Source organism: Mytilus edulis, chromosome 9 (assembly GCF_963676685.1).
Source record: "Mytilus edulis chromosome 9, xbMytEdul2.2, whole genome shotgun sequence".
In the NCBI taxonomy this organism is placed as follows: Eukaryota; Metazoa; Mollusca; class Bivalvia; order Mytilida; family Mytilidae; genus Mytilus; species Mytilus edulis.
In genome coordinates this window covers 79,804,809-79,830,565 of record NC_092352.1, presented here as the reverse complement: position 1 = coordinate 79,830,565, position 25,757 = coordinate 79,804,809, and the positions used below count along the sequence as shown (strand labels likewise).

The 25,757-nt window shown below is 32.9% G+C and overlaps 2 protein-coding genes across 2 annotated transcripts in view; both read right to left on the bottom strand.

Moving 5' to 3' along the window:
* LOC139489146 (uncharacterized) overlaps positions 1 to 19,590 on the bottom strand; it is a 55,432-nt gene extending 35,842 nt beyond the window's left edge. The window contains exon 1 of the mRNA XM_071275305.1: positions 19,542 to 19,590. The gene's annotated coding sequence lies outside the window, so the exon portion shown is untranslated. The remainder of the gene's footprint in view (positions 1 to 19,541) is intronic.
* A 2,328-nt stretch (positions 19,591 to 21,918) lies between these two features.
* LOC139489145 (uncharacterized) overlaps positions 21,919 to 25,757 on the bottom strand; it is a 49,921-nt gene continuing 46,082 nt past the window's right edge. The window contains exons 9-10 of the mRNA XM_071275304.1: positions 25,159 to 25,300; positions 21,919 to 22,019 (exon numbers count right to left, since the gene is read on the bottom strand). Of these exons, the coding sequence (XP_071131405.1) occupies positions 21,982 to 22,019; positions 25,159 to 25,300 (180 nt within the window). The 3' untranslated portion in view covers positions 21,919 to 21,981. The remainder of the gene's footprint in view (positions 22,020 to 25,158; positions 25,301 to 25,757) is intronic.

The following is a 25,757-nucleotide window of genomic DNA, read 5'->3' as shown; positions in this document are numbered from 1 at the left end:
GAGCACTCAGGGGAGGACTAGATAACTTCTTTAACACCGAAAAATATATTAGAAAAAAAAATGAATAAATGATATGTTTTAGAAATTGTAATCACAATGACTGACATGCTTGAAATCCTAAATTGGATGCGCAGTTGCTTATTTTTTTTTTTCTTCAATTTTACCCCACCCCCTTTTTTTTAAGAAATGAATATATTTCATAGATTAGACTACATCTATTTTTTTTGGTAAATATATGGTTCTTTAACTCCTAACATTGGTAGAGCCTTCAAACACCAAACCCTGGATCAGTGCATTTAGTCTGTTATGATTATGACAGAAGACATGCAAAGAAATGACTAATGTCCAGTGCATTATAGGATTTACATTTTTCCTTTTGGTCAATCATCATCATATGTGTGCCATTTGTTTTCTTAATTTCTTTATCAGCTATTGACTTGGTATCTTCTTATCAAATAATGTGTAGAAATTTAAATCTCATTTAGATCTACATGTTAGTTTCTTACCCTTTCTACTTAAAAAAAGCCATTTGCCAATGTAATAAAAAGAATAACTAATCAAAGAATTCAAATAGGCTGCGCGCATTAGCAAATTCATGTGTTGTTCGGTCACTCGTTAAATATTTTTCTTTTTGGATTCTTCGATAATTTACTCATTTTAATTTCAATTGTACGTACACGTACTTATGTATATATGTTTGTTAACTGGAAAATATTTCTCGGTCTTAAAATCAATTATACGTCGTATACTTTTCTATGTTAGACTTATATAGTTAGGCACTTTTGTTGTATGTTTATATCATTCGTTTTTTTTTTAGACATTTGTTTCTTCCATTAGTTCACTGTTGTAGGCTTAACATATATTCAAAAGGATAAGTCTAAGAAATCAAGTTAAGCCCCATCATGAGTTGAAACATCAATATATATAGTCTTAGATCTCTACTTTTTATATTTTGTTGTAAGAGATGTATAAATACTCTGTCCCGTCCATACTATGTTTTAGTTAGTTTTTTTTCTGTTTGTATCGATCTGATGAGATAAGCCATTTTCAACTGGCTTCTATAGTTTGTTCATATGTTAGAAGGTTGAGCGCTCACAAACATGTTTAAACCCGCCACATTATGTATGCGCCTGTCTTTTGTATAGAACCTGCAATTTAGTGGTTGTAATGGTTCATGTCATTAATTTTTGTTTTTCCCAATTGATTTGTGAATTATGCCGTTATTTTTCTCAATTCAATTGTTTCACTTTTTATTTATGTCGTGGCCTTTCATAATCGACTTTAAGGTATCGGCTTTTGTCATTGTTGAAGGTCGTACCGTTACCTCTTATTGCTAACATCTACTTAATATGAACTTTGGTGGAAAGTTGTCTCATTGGCAATCATACAACATCGCCTTATATTTATAATCTTAGGAAAGGTATAGGAAATAGTAAGGAAATTGGAAACATATATGCACGCCATTTAATAAATTAATGCTAGTGCTTTATTGCAGAAAATAACATGCAAAACATTAAACGTTTGAAGTTGTAAATTGTGTTAAAGCTTGCGGAAGAATATCTCAAAAACGTTTTACGACACTCCCGGTAAGGAACGGTAACTTTGTATTTTTTTGCGGGAAAATATGAATGGCTTCTCATATCTAATCTTTCAGAAAAATCGATTTCTTACAAAAGAGTGTCCACCATGCACTTACACTGCACTATTAAAGGCATAGTAGAATATATTGATATACAATTGGATGAAATATAAAAAAAGAAGATGTGCATGTTATGATTGCCAATGAGACAACTATCCACAAAAGACGAAAATGACACAAACATTAACAACTATAGGTCACCGTAAGGCCTTCAACAATGAGCAAAGCCCATACCGCGTAGTCAGCTATAAAAGGCCCCGATAAAACAATGTAAAACAATTCAAACGAGAAAACTAACGGCCTTATTTATGTTAAAAAAAATGAACGAAAAACAAATTTGTAACACTTGAACAAACGACAACCACTGAATTACAGGCTCCTGACTTGGGACAGGAATATACATAAATAATGTGGAAATTATATATACAGCTCTTGGATGGTGTAAATTTTCCAAAAAAATTGTACAGTGTACTGGTGTAATGGTGTAATGGTGTAATGGTGTAAGGTGTATGGTGTTGTGGTGTATGGTGTAAGGGGAATGGTGTAATGGTGTTTGAGGAATGGTGTGATTGTGTAACGTGCGATCGGGAATGGTGTGAATGATGGTGTACGACATCTCATTGGTTGAAACGAATTTCTTTTTATTTTATTTTTTCGAATTGTAAACATAAACAATAATAATAATCTTAATATTTGAAATTTAATTGCATTATGGGTAATTTCGGATCGTGTAGATAGAATGGGGAATGGTGCATGGTGTAATGTGTAAGGTGTATGGTGCAAAGGTGTAACGTGTATGGTGTAATGGTACAAGGTGTATGGTGTAATGCTGTATGGTGTATGGTGTAATGGTGTATGGTGTTAGTGGGAAGTTTACACCATCCAAGGACTGTACATGTAACTGTTAGATTAATAATAAAATAACAACAAACCAGTGCATACTCTGTGACGTTTATTATATTAGTATAATAGTCCCAGGTATGCTGATATGTATCTCAACAATAACATAGTTATTACGGTGCGGTTGAATTTCCTGTCATTTATTCATCATCCGCGCAAGAACTTGTCTCAGAAAAAAATATACTCTGTTCATTAAACTCAGTTTCAGGTATAGCAAATGAACAGAGGTGTGATCTTTTTCTGTGACATCTGCTTTTGACCATCCACAAGAACTTGAGTCATCCGATGTTCAGTACTTCAGTACTTTGATTAAGTTGGAAGTTTCCAATTCAAAATCGATTCATGAATTTTTTTGGTGAAAATAAGATTTTTGAAATATCAATTATTGCAACAACAGAAATCGCGTATTTGTCTTCAATAGTTTTAATAAGAACATAACACTTTGTAAATATAGGACCAATTGGCCTATTATTTTCCTTATTACAGTGTATCCAATTTAATGGTATACATTGCTTTGTATTGTTTCTTGTGTTCTTCCGGAACCATTCATGAACTATTTGCCACTGGAGTCCAACCAAATCGTTTCCTTTGTTGACTAGTATATATAAATCTATTGAAGCTTGTTTATGTCAAGTGACTAATTACATGTAATATTTTTTTATAAACTGTAGTATCAAAGCTCCTCTATGCACACAAGACGTAATTTATTATTAATTATGGACTTCTTCCAGTAGTTATTTTATATCTATGTTAATCTTTGGTACACCATTCTTACATGTCAGTCCTCTCCCACCATAACACCTCTCGATTTTGGTTAATAAGTTGAAAAGTTAAATTTCGTTTATTGTAAGTGTAATGTATCAAGAAAATAAAGACGGGTTCAAACAGAAAGGTTTTGAAATCAAAGATAACTGTGCACCTTAAGATCAGCATGGGTTTATTAGTCGTCAATACGTGTACTTAAAGTCCAGTCTAAAAATAAGCATAGTAGGTACTTTGATTCAAGGACGAAACAACGATGTCTAGTCTTACTAAAAAATATAATCAATATTCAAACTCTACTAATGAAGATTAGAACAGATTATATCTGTACCCATGTCATATCTTTTACCACTTAATCATAAAAGAATCGAGTCTTGTTATTGCCAGTGGCTATCTATGATAGGGCGTGTGCAAGATGTTCACCCCCCCCCTCCTTTCATCGAAATAGACAGAAAATAGTATGGTTCTCACAGTTATATGTATCTAAAGGATAAAGTAGTCCTTCACCTAGCTCCTCTCGCCAGTATGAATTGCCTTTTTGGGATTTACACTCCCTTTTCACATTTCATGGATTCTCCCTAATTGTACTAACTATTGTACAGAAATGAGTTAAATCAGTCTAGAAAATACTTAAGGTGGCATGGGAGTCTAAATAAAAATGATAGAATTTGTTCGTTACTTTGCCAAAACGTAGTATCTATTGATACATGTCGAAAAATATAATAAAAATGATAAGTCAAAGCGCATTTTCTCAAGCTACAGGACGGGACAAAATGACACATTTTGTACGGATTATACAGGAAAAAACACCATTTTGTGATTAGAAACTAAACAAAATGATAGAATTATTAAATACTTCAGGAAAATATAGTTTTCAGACACTGCTTTGAGAATACCAAAAGAAAAGATAGGGTCACCGTACTTTTTTCCGGCTAAAATACAAAGTAGGAAAATTCCATGAATCCTTCAGAAAATGCACTGTTTTAGAGATACCTCCCCCTAAAATGGCAATTAAAAAAAACTAAAAACAAGCCAAAATAGTTTACATTTGCAAAAATAATAATATTTATAAGTTCTATTCTTATAAATTGCTCTTATAAATGAAAATTCACATTAAATATCTGCATTCCTGCATCGAATTTTGCTATCTTGATGGAAAATCTGGATCTTTGGTTCTCTGTTTTTTACAATCCAAGATGGAGGAAGACACTTATACCACCTTAAGACTAGATCATCTTTTATTTAAATTTTCTAAACTTGTAATTTTTTAAGAAAAATATGTATAAGGTTTTCAATCAAATTAGTATTATTACAACTGCATGTGACCATGTTGACTTTGTGTACTTTTGAAAATATTACAATTAATGTTACACAGTAGCATATCAGATTCCTAACCATATATATCTATAGATGAAGGCTTTTCATTGGGGAACCGTCGTGTAATGCATTAAATTTTTGCTCGCGTAATTAACATAATTTAAAAAAAGATGTGATATTGTAATCAATGAGTCAATTTTTCACAACAGACCAAGTGACACAAAAATTAACAACTAAAGGTCACCGTGCGGCCTTCACCAATAAAGAAAATACCAAACTGCAAAATCAGTTACAAAGCCTCGAAATGATAGGTAAAACAATTCAAACAAGTTAACAAACAGCCTGACTTATGGTTTAATTGGTGAACTACAAAAAATGAATTATACTTCATATGAAAATGCAATATTTTGATGGCTGATACGAGGGTGTTAATTTACTCTATCACATAGCCGAGAGAGTGACACTTTTTTTTAATGTTACCTTTTCGTCTAGAAAATCGATAGTTTAAAGGACAATGGGTTGAATATACATCAAGTAAATAAAAACAAGGCTAAAGTTCCGCTACGTTTTGACTCAGATTTTATCATTTGACTGTCAATCCCCCCCCCCCTCAAAAAAAAAACCAAAAAAACAAACCAAGACCGTTCCTGTTTGTATGGTTTAACACTAGTAATTTTTAGGACACTTAATAGCTTGTTGTCCGGTGTTAACTAAGGCTCTGTGTTGAAGGTCGTACCTTGACCTATAATGCCTATAATGGTTTACTTTTATAAATTGATACCTGGATAGAGAGTTGTCTCATTGGCACTAGCACATGCCACATCTTCCTATATATATGTATACTATATAAATAGAAAAACTGATTACCAAAACAAGATGAATAAAAAAATATCAAACAAGAATTACAAATACATCATTTAGTGAAATATTCCAAAAATGAGGAAACACCTAATAAAATTATTATTTAGCGAAACAATATTGGGAGGAACATATATTAATTTGCATATAGGAAAACACATCAACTTAACATTGAATACAATGTTTCTTTGAGGATTTTATATTAAATGGTCTTCAAGTGAAATGTGCCAATTTTCACCATTGAAGTGTTCTGTTAGGGGAACATACAAATATTACAAATATTACACTAAGAACACATTTACATTGTACAAGTTAGGCCGTGTTCACATTGACCTAAATTTGGTGTTGTGTTAGTGTAACTCACACGTAAACTAAACACAATTGCGTTCCCATTGATAAAACTCAATGTTTACATGTAGTTTAAATCATGTTAGTTGAGTATAAAACATAAAGGCAAGGGGGGTGGGGGTGGTGAGCTATGGATTTTGTTTTGGAAACTAAAAAAGTTTCCAGTTTTTGGCCCTGAAAAAAAATTGTTTGTTTCACCCTCATCTGTCACTATATATAATGCTAAAATTGATTTCGACTTGTCACCAAAATTTGTCCTGAAAAAAATCAATAGCTCACGCCCCCTCCCCCTCCACAAAAAATGAAGTAAATAATTGTTGCCTAATTCATTTGAAAAGGTCTTCCCGAATTGACTTGACGTACACAGAAATATTCGCCACGAGTCATTACTCAAAAAACGATTCACGAATAAATGCATGACTAAAACAAGTGTGAGGTAAATGATATGTTTGTCTAGTATCTCAGATCCCTTAAATAACACGTAAAATAAATATAAAAAAAAAACGCTACCCTATTCCTTTACCAAATACTCCTTGGAGAAGAAATACCATTTGAAACGAACAGAAAAGATAAAAATGTAGTGATCCCTAATATCTCAATCCTTTTTTTTTTCGGCTGTAAGCACGCTGTTGCAGCTAACGTTTTCTAATGCGTTATCGAGACTTCTCTTGTATATTCAAACTACTGCAAATTATAAAAATGGCTTTCTTAAAGTAGCAACCACTTAACTTAAAAAAAGGGGGAGAGTTATTTTTTTTATCTGAGTCAGATTTTTTTTCGCGCGTACGTTTTTATTCCTTTTTTTTTCGATGCTGGTTATCAAATACTTTTTTTTCAATATTTAACACTATAATGTATGGGGACACTCTTGATTCAGAACATTTTTTTTTTATCATCTGTATGACCATTTTTTTTTTTTTTATCAAATTGGAGATCGGAATATTTCCATTCCCATCCTCCGCCCCCCTTTTGAAGTCAATTGGTTGTTCCCTTACCGCTAGAAAAAAATTTCCAAAAATTTTGAATTCAGTTCTACGTAATGAACATTTAAATGACATATAGTTTACAAGTGGGAACAAATCTTATGTACAGGTAGCTAAACAAGGTGTATAGATGTGAACAAATGTAATGTGAAACCAGTGTACACTACACTAAACTAATTGTAAACATGTTTACTCTACACGGCGTTTGGTGTGAACACGGCACGAATAATTACATGTATCTAGGGAACCCATACACCTTTTAAAAGATACATATTTATGGTAAACACATACATGTATCACTTAAAAATGATGCGATCCCACATAACCCGTTATTTCCAGAGAGACGGACAGAGTTAAAGGAACATGGGAAGGGAAGCGGGGGTTAGCGGGCGGGCAGTTGGGGTCAAGGGATTAGGAACTGGATGAAGAGAAGAGGTAAAAGATGAGATATTCTGGTGAAAATGATTTGACGGATTTTCGTATAGGGGTTAAGAAAATTGAAAGTAGGAATCATCCCTCTTTTCTGTAACGCCAAACGTATTTTTTATAAATAATTTAACGACCGAAAATAGCAGATTTTATATAAACATGTACATACAAGTATGTTATAAACATAAACATGTTTACCCCCGCCACATTTTTGCGCCTGTCCCAAGTCAGCAGCCTCTGGCCTTTGTTAGTCTTGTATTATTTTTAATTTTAGTTTCTTGTGTACAATTTGGAGTTTAGTATGGCGTTCATTATCACTGAACTAGTATATATTTGTTTAATATAGGGACAGGACCAGGTGCGGGAATTTCTCGCTACGTTGAAGACATGTTGGTGACCTTCTACTGTTGTCTTTTCTATGGTCGGGTAGTTGTCTCTTTGACAAATTCCCCATTTCCTTTCTCAATTTTATGACTTCCTCAAGTTTAATAAACAAAATGGAAAACAATTTTCATGCAAGTAACTTTTGTAGATTTGTAAATTAAAATTTTACTACAGTTTGGGGATTCCGGAGTGGAGGTGGGTGAGGTTCTAGGGGTTGAAACCCCTCCCCCCTTTTTTTTAATTATTATTGCATTTGAATTGGGACATATGGTTGGAGCCCCCTTTTTTTAAATGGCTGAATCCGCCTCTCAAGTATACGTTATGTTAGGTTTCATTGCAAATTTATTGTGTAGCATTTTAAAACAACATATTTTATACAACCTTGAAAATATATGTCAAAGTTCACCAATATTTACCGCAGATAGAAAAAGGCGCGTTGTTGAAACAATCAAATGTGATTATCACACAAGATAGGAATGTTAAAGTTAGGCTTGTTGCTAATTATAATAAACAGGCTGGGAGTTCCGATAATAAATCTCAGACAAACGCTCCAACTAGACTGTCAACAATTGAGATTTCCTGTCGAAATAATTATCCGCTATACTAAAGAAGAAATGCATGTGTTGGACATTATAAAATGCGAGTTTCATTTTAGTATACTAGCTTTATACATTTTTTTTCTAAAACATTATTATATTACTACATATTACTTTTAACTGACCCTGACCCTTCGCTGTAATTGATTGTTATTTTCTTTACGTCCAGTCACAAATATTTCGAACATGTTCAAGACAAGAACAGATAAATCATAAGTACAACATGTAGGTCCTTTATGCAACTGTATGGAGTTTAAACATCACGCATGATTTTCATTGTTGTGAAATAATTCTGACTCTGACCATTTAGATATTGACAAATATAATGTCTATCAATATTAGAATAGTATAAAGCATAACATTATTCTCATTGGAAACTTTAGAACTTAAAATTGAGAATGAAAATTGGGAATGTGTCAAAGAGACAATAACCCGTCCAAAGAGCAGAAAACAGCACAGGGCCACCAATTGGTCTTCAACACAGTGAGGAAATCCAACAAGTGAAGTTTTGCTTGCATCTAAACAGTATGTTTGTATCCAAGTTCAGCAAATATGAAATTTAATAAAAAAAAATCTCCGAAACATATAAAGGAACCAAAATAAGTAGTAAAAAAAAAACCATACTAAACTAACATAGGCCAGTTTAAATTGTTTTACATTATCATTTTGGGGTCTTTTATAGCTGACTTTGCGGTATGTTGACCTAAAGTTGTTAATATCTGTGCCATTTTGGTCGTTTGTGAAGAGTTGATGCATTGGCAATCATACCATTTCTTCTTTTTTCTATATTTGCCTTGTGAACTAGCACGCTTAATAAACTGACCCAATGCGTCATTGTAGTACAAAGTTTTGAAAATTTTCAAATCTCATATATCAATTTTCGTCATAAGACGGCATGCTGAACTCAGTCGTATCTTGGACTGTTCGCATTCGGGATGCAATCTGGACTCAATCGGCAAAAAAACAGCAATGGTTAATGTTTCTAGATCATGCCCGTTCCACATGACACTGTCCAGAAAATAGTTATCAAAGACACAAGGATTATAGTTTTTTAAGGCAGACGCGCGTTTCGTCTACATAAGACTGATCAGTGACGTTCAGTTCCAAATAGTTATAAAGCCAAACAAGTACAAAGAAGAAGAGCATTTAGGACCAACAATTCCAAAAAGTTGTGCCAAATACGGCTAAGGTGATCAATTCCTGGGATAATGAAATTCTTAGTCACAGATCATTGTTACGATTTTGATCATCGCGATACTAAAGAATTTGTCACGACATAATAACGATTGTAATTCGACTAGACAAAATTGATTGAGACTTCCCGAATGTTAACGGACGCACCTAACTGTCGGGGTGCAGCTGCTTGTCCAAACTCTCCGATCCGTAGGAGTCTTAGTGTTACGAACGTATACTACAGCGTTCAGGCAATAACAGGACATTCCATATCATTGAGGATAGTAATCCGACTTTTTAACTTTTCGAGTCTTAGCGCAGTCTGATCTCAAATGGGAGCAATAATCGACACTGTGTGAACCCCGCTTTAAAGATCATAGAACGATTCTAGCACGCTCATGCCGTCCTAATCACGCACGTCTCACGACCTTACTACGTTTATACTACGACCATTTTTACTTATAGCCATGCTCGGGCTCATTCTCATTGTCAAATAAAGCATGGAAAAGCTCTCCAGGTTTTATTCGTCTGTATATAATTTGGACCTTATGTCACTAGTCTCCAACAGCTCAGCCATGCTTGACATATTTGTATCATCCCACTATTAATTGTTCAATAAAATATCTTCATTTGATCTTGATAGATCAGCAATATACGTTGTGATAGGTTAATCCGACATCTCATCTGAATCAGGATTCGTATCAGAGGCCCCACTGACTCTACCTCTATCCATATCATGCACAAATACAAAATATTGTAGATTTTGGTGGCCTGTCTGTGTTGTTATCGAGAATTTAACGTATAAATGAAAATAAGGAGGAATGGAATAGTATTTATATGGACTCATTGACGTTATTATATTACCGAGAGCGTAGTAAAATCGCCATGTGAACATGGTAAGATCGTAGAATGATCGTGATAAAATCGTTCTTTAATCGCAGAGGAAACGTGCTAAGATCGTTTTTTAATCGGATAAAGTGTGGTATAATCGTAGTAAGAACGTGATGAGGGTAGCAAGATCGTGATTATCGTAGTGAGGTCGCAGAACAAACGTGGTGAAAACGGGGTATACTCTTGGTGGAATCGTTGTAGAAAAGTTATGAGGTCGTAGTAGCATCGTGAACACATCCAAAATTTACATTTTCATGCCGCCCATACCGCGACCTCAACATGATCTGAATACTTTTAAGATCGTGCTGAGCGTGGTGCGATCGTGGTCTAGTGTGACTTGTTCATAAGATAACAGCGGTCAAGCTGAAGAGATGTCGTGCATTTACATTGATACATGTATACATTGTATATTTAGTATTGACCATTTACTGAAATAACTATCTATTCTGTCTTTTTGGAACATTACCATTGAACTTTCATTGTAATTCTTTTGCACTATTGAGGAAGTTATATAATATAAAACATCGTAAAGCTTAACTTATAGCTGTTTTGACTTTAGCCAGTGGCTTTATCTCCGAAATCTAAAAATAACAGGAAAGACGAAAACACCTGTTATATTTACCTGAATGTGTGATCTTGGATTGGGTATTAAATAAAAAGACACTTTTCTATTATTACTGTTACTATTACAAAATAGAAAAGAAATGAATTTCATCTTCAAATTGGTTGCAGTTTTTGCTTAAGCCCCAGTCCCACTAGACCACGATCGCACCACGCTCACCGCGATCTAAAATAAATTTAGATCGTGGTGAGGTCGCGGTATGAGCGGCATGAAAATGAATTTTCGTTTCTTTCACGATGCTACTACGTCCTCTCTACGCTTCTACAAATATACCGCTACGATTATACCACGTTCTCACCGCGCTTATTCTGCGACCTCACTACGCTTATCAAGATCTTTCTATGCTCTTCACGTTCTCACAACGACCATACCACGAGTTATCCGATTGCAACACGATCTTACTGCGATTATAACACGTTCTTACCACGATTATACTACGTTCATAGCGCGATCTTACTACGTTCTCAGCAATTTAACGTCAACATCGTGTTCCATACCAATACAGTTCAATTCCTTCTATTTCTGATTAAATCGTAGATTTCTCGGAAACAATACAGTCACGCCACCAAAAGGAAGATGTGGTATGAGTGCCAATGAAACAACTCTCCATCCAAGTAACAATTTATAAAAGTAAACCATTATAGGCCAAGATACGGCTTTCTTCACGGAGCCTTGGCTCACATCAATCAGCACGTTATAAAGGACCCAAAATATTACTAGTGTTAAACCATTTAAAAGGGAAAACCAACGGTCTAATTATCTATATAAAAACGAGAAGCATGGTTGAGCCGTTAGAGCAAATGGATAATTACATTCAAACAAACAAAATCTAGGGATCTTTTTTATAAATTTTATGTGAAAATGACAATGAGAATGATGGTCGTAGTGTGAACGCAGTCAGGTCGTAAGAAGAGCGTGATGAGGACGGCAAGGGCGTGCTAGAATCGTACTATGGTCGTGAACAGCGTGGTATAGTCGTAGTGAAAGCGTAGTTGGGTCGCAGTGAGGTCGTGATAACGTCGCTGTGCGATCGTAGCGCAGTCTCTCAGAATAGAATCACGCTTTCGCTACGCTCTCGCTATGATTGTACAGCGACCTTTGCGATCTTACTACGATCTTAGTGCGCTCTCACTACGCTTCTACTACGACCTGATTTCGCCACGACCGCACCACGATTGTTTTGAACATGTTCAAAGTTGGCCACGCTCTTCGCGATCTTGAAGACCTCACCACGACCGTGATACGACCTTACTGCGATCTACACGATCGCACTACGATCATCAAAATTTGCATTTTTTTCACAGATCGTAGTGCGATCGTGGCCTAGTGGGACTGGGGTATTAATCTTTCTTCTATATATATTGGCATTCTAAGATATCTTCCCTTTTCTATTAATAAATCATGATCTCTTATTCTAGTTTTGTTATTAGTTTTCTAAATTAAAATTTTGAGTAAGTTAAATATTTTTCATTTGTATTATTTAGTCTTACAAGATTATAAATAGTGAGTTTGCTGTTATCCTTCATATCTTCTCATTTACTATCTTTTCATAAAAATCATTTTAATTTTATTTGTTCTCTAATAGTTTTAGTTATCTTATGAGAGGAATATTTCTTGAAAGTGTCTAAATCCATACCAGTTTCTTCTGATACATGTTTTACATATGAGAACCAAATGAAGAATAAATTCGCACAGAGTCTAAGCTTTGAGACAAATAAATGATTCCTTTACAAGAGGATAAATGGTATGAGAATATAAACGTATACCATACAATATAGATTGAAATTTAATATGTAGTTCCAGGGGAAGTCTCTCAAGATCAGCTCTTAGATATAGGAAAATGTGGTGTGCAGTGCCAATGAGACAACTCTCCATCCAAATAACAATTTAAAAAAAAAGTAAACCATTATAGGTCAATGTACGGCCTTCAACACGGAGCCTTGGCTCACACCGAATAACAAGCTATAAAGGGTTCCAAAATTACTAGTGTAAAACCATTCAAACGGGAAAACCAACGGTATAAATTTGATGAAACTATGCTTAAGCCACGTGAATATTTACAAAACTGTAAGTGTGACTTTTTAAAAGGTGGTTTGACATGAAGTGAATCAAATTATCAAAGGGTATCAAATAGTTGCAGGGGCGGATCCAGTCATTTTAAAAAAGGGGGAGGGGGTCCTTATCCAGGACAAAAGGGAGGGGGGTTCCAATTACATGTCCCCATTCAAATGCATTGATCGTCCAACAAAAAAGGGGGTTCCAACCCCCGGACCCCCTCCCCCCTCTGGATCCGCGCCTGAGTTGCCACTGACACATTTTTTTAACAGTCTTTTTAGTTTCATGCTCTCTTAATCAACTCAAGATCCAGAAAACTAGTAAATGGTACATATAAGACTGTACTTTGACCTTCAATGGTTTATCTTTAAAAATTATGACTTTAATGGAGAGTTGTCTCATTGGCAATCATATGTTATCTTCTTATATCTATAAAGGTCATGATACGACTTTCAACTATGAGTAAAATTCGTGCAGCATAGTCTGCTATATGAAAGGCCACGAAATTAAAAATGATAAAACAATTCAAACGAGATGCATTATGATTAGTTTGTTTTTTTTTCAATCCAAGAAAATATGTATAACTGTGTATATAAAATTTACAAATTGCCAATATCTCCTTTTAAGCTCACCAGGCCAAAAGTGAAAAAGTGAGATTATTTATTAAACTTTTCTCATCAATTGTCCGTCGTTGTCGTCTGATAGCTTTTACAAAGATATTCCACTCTGAATCTGCTGGGCCAAATAAAACCAATTTCGGCCTAAATCATTATTAGGGTATGTAGATAAAAAATTAATTCCGATGCATATGACCACGCTTGTACACCGAGATGGCAGTCATCGCTAAAAATAGAACATCGGGGTAAAATGCAGTTTTTGGCGTATAAATCTCTGAAACTAAAGCATTTATAGCAAATCGTATGTTAGTTCAGTCAAAAGTTATCTGCCAATGCATTAGACAACCCGTTGTTGTGTTGTTTCCCCTTGAACTGATTGTTGAAAGAAAATTTTGCAGTTTTTGGCTATCATCCTGAATATTACCATGCATGAAGAAAAACTGTTGACAGCAAACTTTTTCACCAAAACAAGGTCTACAAAAAGTAGTTATTGCCTTTTACAGTTAATTTTCCACAATTTGTCTTATATTTCGGTAATCCTTTGCAAAAAAATTCTCCTCTGAAACTACTTGTCCAAATTAAAACAAACTTTGCATAAACAATCCCTAGGGTATTTAGTTAAAAAAATGTATCCAATGACCAAAAATCAACCAAGATGGCAGAATGGCTAAATAGTAAATAAGCGGGGATGCAGTGTTTGATTTATATCTCTGAAACTTAAGCATTTAGTCCTAAATAAGATATAAATGAGAGAAACTGAACAGACTTAAATGACCGCCAATATATAAGATAAAAAAACATATCTGTTCTTGTCATTAATACTTTTCTCGTCTACAATGTTGAATTGTGTCTTTGTCTAATATGATATAGACCAAGATGAGCAATACAGGCTATTTTGAGCCTCCAGTTATTTTTAAACTTGCGTTTTTTTTGTGTTGTTTTAACTCGCACAATATTCCGGGACAGTAGTGAAAATAGAGGTAATTCGAATCTTTCATTACAGTGCAGACAATGAATGAATAAATAAAATTGAAAGACTTTGTCTAGCTGCAACATTCCTTTTTTCCTCTTTCAGTATGCAATGCTAAAAACTCGACATGAAATATTAGTTAGGACTTCGATATGGGGAAAATATCACTCACCTCAAGTTCAAGAAAAACAATTTTCACTGTGTAAGTGATTCTTGATGTTGAAAGATTTCAGAAATCATGAACTAAACTTTATCTTATAAAAAATATGTTGTATGATTGCCAATGAGAGAACTCTCCACAAGAGACCAAATGACATAGAAACTAACAATTATAGGTCACCGTACGGTCTTCAACAATGAGCAAAACCCATACCACATAGTCAGCTATAATAGGTTCCGAAATGACAAATATAAAACAATGCAAACCTAAATTACGTACAAAAATGAACGAAAAACAAATATGTAATACATCAACAAACGACAACCACTGAATTACATGATCCCTACTTGGGACAGCTTGTTTGTAGTTCTTTTGTGTGATGAATGCAATAATATTGAAGGTCGACTTGTTACTCATTTTTTTCCTGCAGGAAATATTAATTCTCTACCGTATTATTAGAATGAAATTAAGCAAAAACTCCTAGAAAAGTTTAATAAATAAATTGAACATATGAACAATACTGCTTATGCTAAAAGAAAGATTACAATACATGTATTGCAATATAATTAAATGTGTCATGTCATGTTCAAACCGACCCGTCAGTTTCGTGCTGGCATAGACATCTTTCGTATGAGTGATATTTTTCGAGGCAATTAATAAAAACTATTACATTAGCGGATCCAGGGGGAGGGGGTCCGAGTGTTTGAACCCTCCTCTTTTTGGCCGATCAATGCATTTGAATGGGAACATATAGTTGGACACCCCCCCTTTTGTCCTGATTTGGGACCCCCCCTCCCCCCTGAAAGCTTTTAATATGGCTAGATCCGCCCATGTATTATATGTCAGAGGAAAGACTGTGGTGCTCGCGGAGTCATATTAAGTTTTGTTGACTATTAAAATCTACATGTACATTAGCACGTAAACAAAATACAGCGCTGCTTCCCAGTTTAGTTGAATATGCCATAACATTAGTCATATAATTCAAACAAACGCGAGAAGAAAAGAGTTCTAGTATTTCACAAGCTTTTAGCATTGATTATAAATTTAATTTAAATTCCAGCAACCTTTCACGTTGAAGTCCGTGAAAGTTAGAACATACGAAAAAAAAATCAAACGAATTTAACATTCAAACAAACTCATAAATTTGTTGCGAGTGTTTTTCTATTATATAGACTTTTTCAAATGATTAATTTAGTTTTATTTTATTTTGTGTCGTCGAGTAGTTTGTTTTCCTTCAGAAGCATATTAACAATTAAAGTTAAAACAAAAATAATAATTTATAACTAATATCTACGCTTGTGTATTATGATGCGTTGTCTGTTTTCAAAGTTGGCGATTATAAATCTCTAAACTTTTATCACAAAATATTATATATTAAAGTGGCAAGTGCAATTTGAGGGATCAGCGTACCAATGTGACCTCTAGCTTAAGAGAAATGTCTAATCGTTGAACTATCATTAGTTATAATGAGGTTTCCTGATGCACTTGAGCCATTAAAAATCAAATACCTTGTTACTGTAGCTTACAGTACACAGATGTATTAGTATCGTATTTCACTTCATTGATAAAACACAATATTTTGTAGCTTAGACGATTTATAATTACACAGTTTATATATCTCTGCAGATTATAATGTATTTATAGCACACATATGAAAACAGATACGCATACGTCAATGTGATTGCATCAACAATTTGTCAATAGTTGTATTTATGTCCTGCAATTATACTATCTAATATTTTTCGATAATTAAAATACGAATCGAATATTTCCGCTTAGCTCTCATTTAAAATTCTCCCAAACAGAGGTATGCCATGAACAAGATCAGTTTTCAAAATCTTACACTTTAAGCTAATCTAAGTCATTCCCTCTCTATTTATACCGTCAGAGCATATATTTTCATCAGCAGGACTGTTAGTTACAAATAAAGTTGAGAATTAGCCTCATCCCAAGCACAGTTGTCAAGATACTACTTTTAGATCAGACAAATTCAATGCACCTTATGTCGATCCTCAGAAAATTATTATAGTCATCAGTGATCATCAGTTAGTTCAAACATCACCCCTTTGTTGATTATTTTAAAAATGTGTTTTTTACGGTCCCTTAATACTGTTGTTTGAGTAATAATTTTTCTATAGATATCACTTTATTACTGGATTAGATAATTGTCAGTTTACATAATAAAATAAGAACATGTATGTCATGTTTTAAATAAGCTTTTAATTATGATTTATATGGTATATAATTCATATTATCTAGTCCATTGTTATAATGTTGAGGGTTTTACGTTTATAAGTCCTTAAATTCTTTATTGAAAAGCACTTTACGCCCATATGAGCCCTCAGTATGAGCCAATGGCTTAAAACATTATACATAATATACAGTTTACATATATATAAAACAATGAAAAGACAACGACCCACAATACATAAAATGGATATAATTTTGTGTTTCCATTTTGTAAATGTTTTACCGAGCGAGTACTCTTCACCGAGGTAACTTCCCTTCATGTTATTATATATTTTTTTCCATTGTAGTTAAGAAAACAATAAATAGATTTCATTTGTCTCCCTTGTTTTTTTTTTAGAGAATCAGTTTCAAAATATAGTTATCTCCCATCTTAAATTTAGCCTGTTAGTCAAAGGGAGACAACTTTAATTTTCCACAAAAATTACGGAATTCCATAATATTATGGAGTTCGCTAAGTGCCCCGACTGTTGTTATTGTCCATTCATGTTAGTGTGATACTTTTTTGATAAAGTCAATGACCAGTTAATAGTTTTTATAATTACTTAATACCTTAAAGGTTTTTAAAATACACTGAAGTCAATAAACATTATTCCGTATTCTCGCCTGGTATTCAAACAGAAGAAGACATAGAAGCGATATTTGAAGCAAGTTCTGTATCCAATAATACTCATAGTGAAGACCTTTGACCAAGACAGAACATAAAACCGACACTGAATTGAAACTGACAAAACAATATCAGAGACAGACATTATTACTGAAACAAACACTGAAAATGATGGTCTTGATTTAGCAGACAATAATAACAAACCATTGAGTTAGAAACAGAAACAATGGTGAGTGAATCAAGTGATGCTAACATAGCTGATGAAGCAAGTTTCAGCATGACATCTATTTGTAAACTTCCTCTTAAGAAGGCGCTTTTGGGTGGTAATATTCGTGCTGTCAATATTAGTGAAGGTTTATCTGAAATTTCAAATATTGACATCAAGAAAGAGGGCCCTTTCTGGACAGTAGGTACAAGCTGGTGTCTTATCAAAACACTCAAAAAATAGAATAACTGTGCTCTGTGGTGATAACGTTATATTCCGTCCATTTATAGGGGCCCTGTAGACGGTAGATGAGAGAAACATTGAAGGTGTGGTGATGAACGTGAATGAATATGGCGGCTATAAAATTGGAACTTAAGTTGGACAAATAAAGAGAAGCTATGTTCATGTTTTGCAAATGCAACTTTAAATGTGTCTGAAGTCCCAATGAGTGATATGAGTGTGATAGAGATAGTGCGTAAGTTATTATTGAGAGGAGGGCAAGTTTTTGTGCATTGTCAGTGTAAGAAAGACAGTTGTAATTATGGTATGTGTAATTTTAGAAGAATGAAGGTTTTGAGCAACTCAAGGTGTCACACGTATCTGTCTTTTAGCAACAAGTAAAAAATTTAATGTTTCTAAAATGTATGAAAATGTAGTATTTTATGCATGCTGTAAATAATGCACCTTCTTTTGCTTTTGATTATTGTTCTTAATTATTTAATAAATTTCAATCATGCATGTACATTCTGCTTTATTATTATTTTTAAAATTTTGTACATGTTGTAACATGTATGGGGTCATTTTGTACATGTTATAACTTGTATTTTAGCATTGTACAAATTATAACATGTACAATATTTATATATTAATACCGTTTTATACGAACATGGTTTAGTGATTAATCAGTAGAAGAAATAATTCTGTTGAACAAAATAAAAATGATACAGGACACGATAAATTCAAAGACATTTCCATAAACTGATCACCAGAACCTTACAAAGGGCAACAAACTTTATCAATATTAAATATATATAAATAATAAAAATAACACTGAGTTGCTCCATTAACTAGAATAACCAAAGACATTTTGTTTAAATCAGCGTTGTTTAAATACACATGACAGAGCTATAATACCAAATGCGGCATGAAGATAATAGCAAAATTCATCGAAGGTCAATTTTGCCACCGGAGCTAGAACCTAATATGATTGTTTATAATTACTGAATGTATAGACTTACAATGTAAGTAAATAAACTCATCATAGATGCCATGAGTTAAATTTTGTACGCTAGACGTTGATTTCGTCCATAAAAGAGGGACGAAAGATACCAGAGGGACAGTCAAAAAAAGACTCATCAGTAATACTCCAATAACAAAAGTTGACAAGGCCAATTAAAGTTTAAGAGTATTGCATGTATTGGCAACACATTTTATATTCCTAAAAGTTGGCCAAAGAGAGCTGAGATGATCTACCCTCATAGTAGAAAACCCTTAGTACAATATATGTCGAAAATTCAAAGTTATGTAAAATGTTAATTTACAGTTGATACCATATGAATGATAAGAAATGTTTGGTAATCATCATGTCGGTAACGAATCATTGACATTGTATAGATAATAACTTTTCAATCTCGCAGTCAACATGTCCAATACTTTTCATTAATCAAAGCCATTACATTTATAATATGGAATATGCGCATAGCCAAAAGCTTTTCTCAGTGAAGTTTATGTATAATTTTATTATAGGAGTGTTTCTTTTTAATGAAGTTATGTCCTACCTTTTAATGTGTCCAACTGATAATATCTGGAACAATGCTTATCTATTTGTCACCCATATCTTTCATGTCTATGTAAAATCTATACTTACTGTATATACTTAATCTTAAACACTGACAGTTACCAAAAATAAACGATGAAACATTTGTTTTAGTTCTTAGGTTAATTTTCATTCAGGTATTGTGTGTGCAATATAGTCTACCAATCTAGTAGCGTATGTCGGTTTGTTTTGATCTTTGGTATTACTCATTATGAGTCTCATTGGGTTATAAGCGTCATGCAGGATTAGAAAATTGGTAGCGTGATACGCGCGATGAGGGATTCTGACAAAACAATCAGCAGAATCAGGGACAAGACTCCCTCCATGTAAGTCCCGTCTCAGTGCTTATGATGGTTGCATACATGTATGACGTCTTTGCTTACTGCGTGAATTATTTAAATCAAATTTGTGATGTTTATCTTTTCGATTTCTTTAAAAAAAAACAAATAAAATACAGAATAATGAAAAATAATTATTTCAAATTTTGAACATGTTTAAGTTCAATATAACTACAGTCATTTTTAATATGAATTATCTTAATTTACCTGTCACAGTGTTTCTGAAAAACTAATGCGCGCCAATGTAATCACATACTGCGCGCATACGTAAAACATATAATCACAAAATCCGCGCAAATAAAATGTGAATTATGTTGTACAAACGGGTAACATTATTTGCGAAAGAGTCAGTAGCAAAATATGACAAGTTGGAAAAAAGAAAAAATCCCGTTTACTTCGTGAATATTTTGAAATTTGTGCTAAAACAGCTCTTACTTTGTCTTATTGTACCTTTTTATACTAGTATGCGGCAATTTTTATTTTTTTAAAGGATTATACATCCATCCGTAAAACAGAGTTGAATATAAAAAAGAAGAAGAAAAAGAAATTTTTTATAAAATGTTATCTTAATATTTACGCTTTTCAAATGTAATGGGAGATAACTTTTTTTAAAAATAAATATTTTCCTCTGAAACAGATATGATTGTTGACAAAAAGAGTTACATCCCATTATAAATATTATTAAAAAAGTAATACGATCTTAAAGAAATATCTGACTAAGTACACTGTATAGAAGTGCATTTCGTATATATATATATGATTATAATAAATATTATCAAATGGAAAAAGAATGTCAAAATGCAAAATATATTTAGTCTACAATAAGGGGGATAATCAAAACTGCTTGTTTCTAAAAATATCTTCTATTTGTGTTTATGTACTTCGATAAATACATGTTGTTTAAACTATTCATTACTTAATTATTCCTTATAAAACGATAAAAACAAACGATGAAATGTATCTATTTTATATAGAGCTCTTGTTATTTGTTGTGTTTTGTATTTTCTGTTATTGAGAAATATAAAAAGATAACCAGAATGTCCATGGAAATCTGACGAAGACATATACTTGGTTGAAAATCTCTAAAGGTTTGGGGATTTTCAAGATTTGAATAATTATTTACGTAAGTTGTTAATATTTTTGCAACGAAAGTTTTTCTTTTTTTTTCTTTTTGGACAATTATAATAAGCCCGATCGTAAAGTTGTCTTTTTTTCTTATTAACTTTCCATTTTATTTTGTACAACATGTATTCATCTGACAGTATTGAAGCCTTGTTGACCCTTAAGAAGAAGAAGTAATCATTGAAATAAAACAAGATACATAAACACGTTACGAAAACTGGCATTAAATTTCAAACTTACCGAACAAAAGTTAATTAGTTTAAACTTGTTATTTAATCCAAATTAAATTTCAGTTAAATTATCTTATATTAGTAGTTTGTTAAAATCTAAACGTATGTTTAAACGAAAAATTTAACGGTGATAAACTAGATTTAAACCTTTTAAATAACAAATTTAAACGGGTATTATTTTTCAAATAAATAACAAATTTAATAACCCATAAATCGAAATTAAACTTAAGAAAATAAGAAATTTAACAAAATTATGAAACTTTAATAAACTACTAAAATAATTTTTCATAAATCAGACCTTAAATTAAAAACTACAAATATATGAATAAATTTTGTAAACGTATCATTTCATGCAGTGATAGTTGTTAATTTTTGTGTATTTGGTCTCTTGTGGAGTATTTTTTCGTACAACATCTTCATAGTTTATTTTCTGATAAATAAACTTACTTCTACATTGACATGTGACATCAAAATCATCAAATGTATTTGTGTAACCTATCACACTGCAGTGTTACCAACAACACAAAAAGGCGTAGCTATCAACAAGATAGCAACACAATGTTACCATCGTACTTCATCGTAACAGTACAGCGTCAACCCATCACACTTCAGCGTAACCATAATTACATGCATAGTAAACCAAATAAGATTAACTCTTGGGTATGATTTATTTCAAGCTAAAGTTACAACTCTTGTTTTCAGCCCACGATATCTATGGTCCACAGACGGAAGGAAAATTACATTTCTGCTCTGAAATGAGAAAGAATACATTAATACACTGCGACGAAGTGAAACATTACATACAATGTGTAGAAAAATTCATCTATGGTTACCTTTGCCTAAATCAGTTCAAATAACTTTTTTCAAATATCGTAATTTGTAAATGATAATTTTGTTGCACTGCAGTGTTTCTGTTGATCCTTTGTTTTTTCTTTTATAGTTGATGTGTTGCCCTCGGTTTTAGCTTGTAACCCGCTATTGTTTTCTCTCAATCGATTTATGACCTTAAAATACCGGTATACTACTGTTGCTCTTACTTAATAAGTAAGTATATGTTATGAAGTATTTCAGAATAAGCTACTGAACTGACAATAATATTAAATTAATAAATTAAGTCAATTCGAGTTGTCATAATAATTCATGTATCATTTATGTTTACTTCTGAAAAAAGAAGTATAAAACATGAGCATATTTTTATTAATAATGGAAATAACATATACTTCAATAGCTGAAGTAGATTTTGTTTTATTAACTATTTATGATATATAGGTGTAATACACCATTGATTTCCCCCTTTATTAGTCTTTGTTAAAGGAGTAGGTCCAATAAGATCCTTTTTTGGCACCAAAATAAAGCAGTTTTACAAAATTGTTAAAATGTAAATTTTTAGTTATTTATTGGAAAGTTGAATGCTTCCACTACATAAATATGGGCTAATTTTGACAATACAATGCACATATATCGGGTACTAGCATCAATAAGTGATGCTAAATTACTGAAATCTACAAAATTGTAGCATTTAATTTAAATTTTAGACGGTTTCCGTCTTTAATGAAAGTGGCCGCATTTGTGTTCATTCTTAATATTGAACTGTAAGTTGTATTTGATGATAATACATAACATACATAAAGGTTGAGGATGAACACGGATGCGGCCACTTTCATTTTTGACAAAACCCATCTGAAAAGTGACATTTTTTGGCATATTTGATAGATTTTTCATATTTAAGCTTGAATCGGGGCATTTTTAATTTTTAATTCTAATTGAATCAACTGAAATAGACCCTTAAGTGTTTGAAAAGTGTCCAAAATCTTTCGTCAGTTGAGCCTGAAATTTGAGGCCAAAATCGGCCCTTACCGGACCTACTCCTTTGCACTTTTTAAAAGATTGACGTGCAAAATTTATCTTTGTTTCAAATAAAGAAATTCTTGACATGAGTTTTATCCTGGCCAGTACTATAGAAAAACATTCTCATAACATTTCATTGCATATAAAAAAAAATAACCATCACTGGAAGTTAACCAATCAAATGTTCACCTCTTTTTTACCTGTGTACAAGCTTTAGTAACCATTCAACCTCAAGTTTTTGAATATTCTATAGACACCCCAAATAAATTGAAATGGTGCTTTGATATATGTTTATGACATAGAAATGTGCTTTAGCAATGGAATGCAGGATTAATTAACTACAACTGTCAAGTTCAAGGAAAAAAAAAAATTTCGACCTATTTTTCTATGCAACCGGATGTGACGTATTACGATTTGGTGGTATTAATTATTTATAAGACTGGTCTATAATCGACGTCCGATCCTCCAACTGACGTCCAAATCTGACGTCATAATGGAACTTATTGTACCGCAGGGTAAATTAGCACGTTGTGATTGGTTTAACACCGTCACGTGGTGAACCCCTATAGATCCGGGGGTTAGTAAATTTCATAGGGGGTTCACGAAGTCACATCTACTGTTAATGGGGACGTCATCTATGAATGTTGTTGTGTGTTATTGTTTATTTTTTCTACAAAACGCAACAGAAAAAGTCCAGCGTTCGCTCAGTTCGTTATACGGTTAACTACTGGCCCTCTACGGACCATAGAGGATGAATAAAATCCAAAGGAGATACGGCCTCCTGCCTCATCCCCTATAGATTTTACTAACCCTCTATCAAATTAGCAGCCAATAAAATGACCCTCAAATCGACCTTCAGTAATTGGCTTCTCTTTTTTACGTCTTTTTTAAGAACTTGCAGTAATGACGTCACAATTTTATTTAAAGAAAAAAACTGTCATATTCCTGATATGATAAAGGCATTTTCCTTATATAAATGGTTGGTTGAAGCGAAAACTAAAAAAGTCGTTAAACAGAAATTGTAGGGTCCAAATAATAAAACTTTTCTTTAGCAATTGACATTACTTCTTTATTCTGTCTATTTAGACTGTATAATGCTCCAAGATGTTTTTCCCTTTTCTTTATATTTGACTGCTGTCTAATTTAAAATTAAACGGTTTGCTACTTACCCCCTACGGATCCATAGAGGGGTAGTAAAACAAATATTGGACCCTGATTTGAAAACGAGACTTTAAATTTGATGTCGCGGATCGATTGGCTAAAATGATGTGGAGATACCGGACGTCGATCTGAGTCCGTTATGATTTTGACGCCATAATACAAAATATCTGACGCCACAATGGAAAAAAGATTTGTGTATGATGCCTATAGTCCGAGTAGCGCAGATTCCCAGATATGGTGACCTGACTGACTGTTTATAGTAAATATAGTAAAGGGAAGACCGTACTTTGACCTGTGATGGTTCACTTTTACGTATTGTGATTTGGATGGAGAGTTGTCTCATTGGCACTCATACCACATCTTCTTATATATTTTTAGAGAGACAAATTTAACCAAAAAAAAAAGACTTCTAGTCTATGCAATCATAGTAAGATGTTACTTGAATTATGTGTAGTAACAGTTGTTGCTAAATATCGCAAACTAAAATGTTCTTTATAGAAAACGAAATTGATAGAATTTAATAGCTTGTGTATGGCTCCTATTGATTCTTAAATTATACTAATGTTAAATACCAAATTGTGTATGCTTTTCAACTTGTTCAATTTAAAACTTGTTAGGCTTTGTTACTATTTTGACCACTGGTGAGTCTTATGTAGACGAAACGCGCCTCTGGCGTAACACATTATAAGCCTGATACCTTTGATAACTTTTATTTTACTTGAGTTGAATTTATAAAATAACAAACGTGACGTATCACTTACAAAATGTAACTATGATATTTATACCGAAAGTAATAATTTTTGTTGACATTGATTTTTTTCTTAATATTCCTATTTTAAATTACATGTCAAAACAAGACAATTTAAAAATAAAATAATACTTCTGATAAGATGTCTACAATCTTCTGCGTTACATTGGTAAGTATCACAACATGCTGCACAAATATCTGTATCTTCATTGGCTCGTCTTCCTTGACCTAGGCCGTGTGTATAACTATAATCCTTTAACAAGTGGTCGCACATCTGTAATATATGTATAAATAAAGGCAACAGTAGTATACCGCTGTTCAAAATTCATAAATCGATATAGAAAAAACAAATCTGGGTTACAAACTAAAACTGAGGGAAACGTATCAAATATAAGAGAACTACGACACAACAGAGACAAAACACAGAAATGCTTTTATTATATAAACTTTTCAATTATATATTTTAAAATTTCTATCAAGTTGAGCCCTTTTTTCCAATTTTTAAAGTCATGTAAAAGAGCTGCTTACTTTTGAATTTAATTTACAAAAATAATATATCACAAATGCATACTAAATGGAATGCACACACTAGCATCGTACGGTTATTTTAATTCATTTAACAAGCAAGCACGTCATGATCTTTTTCTGATTGATTTTCATTTGAAAATATACATGTATTTATAAGTAGTTTTTGGCTGTTATCTGCTGTTTGTTTGGGTTTTTATCTCTTT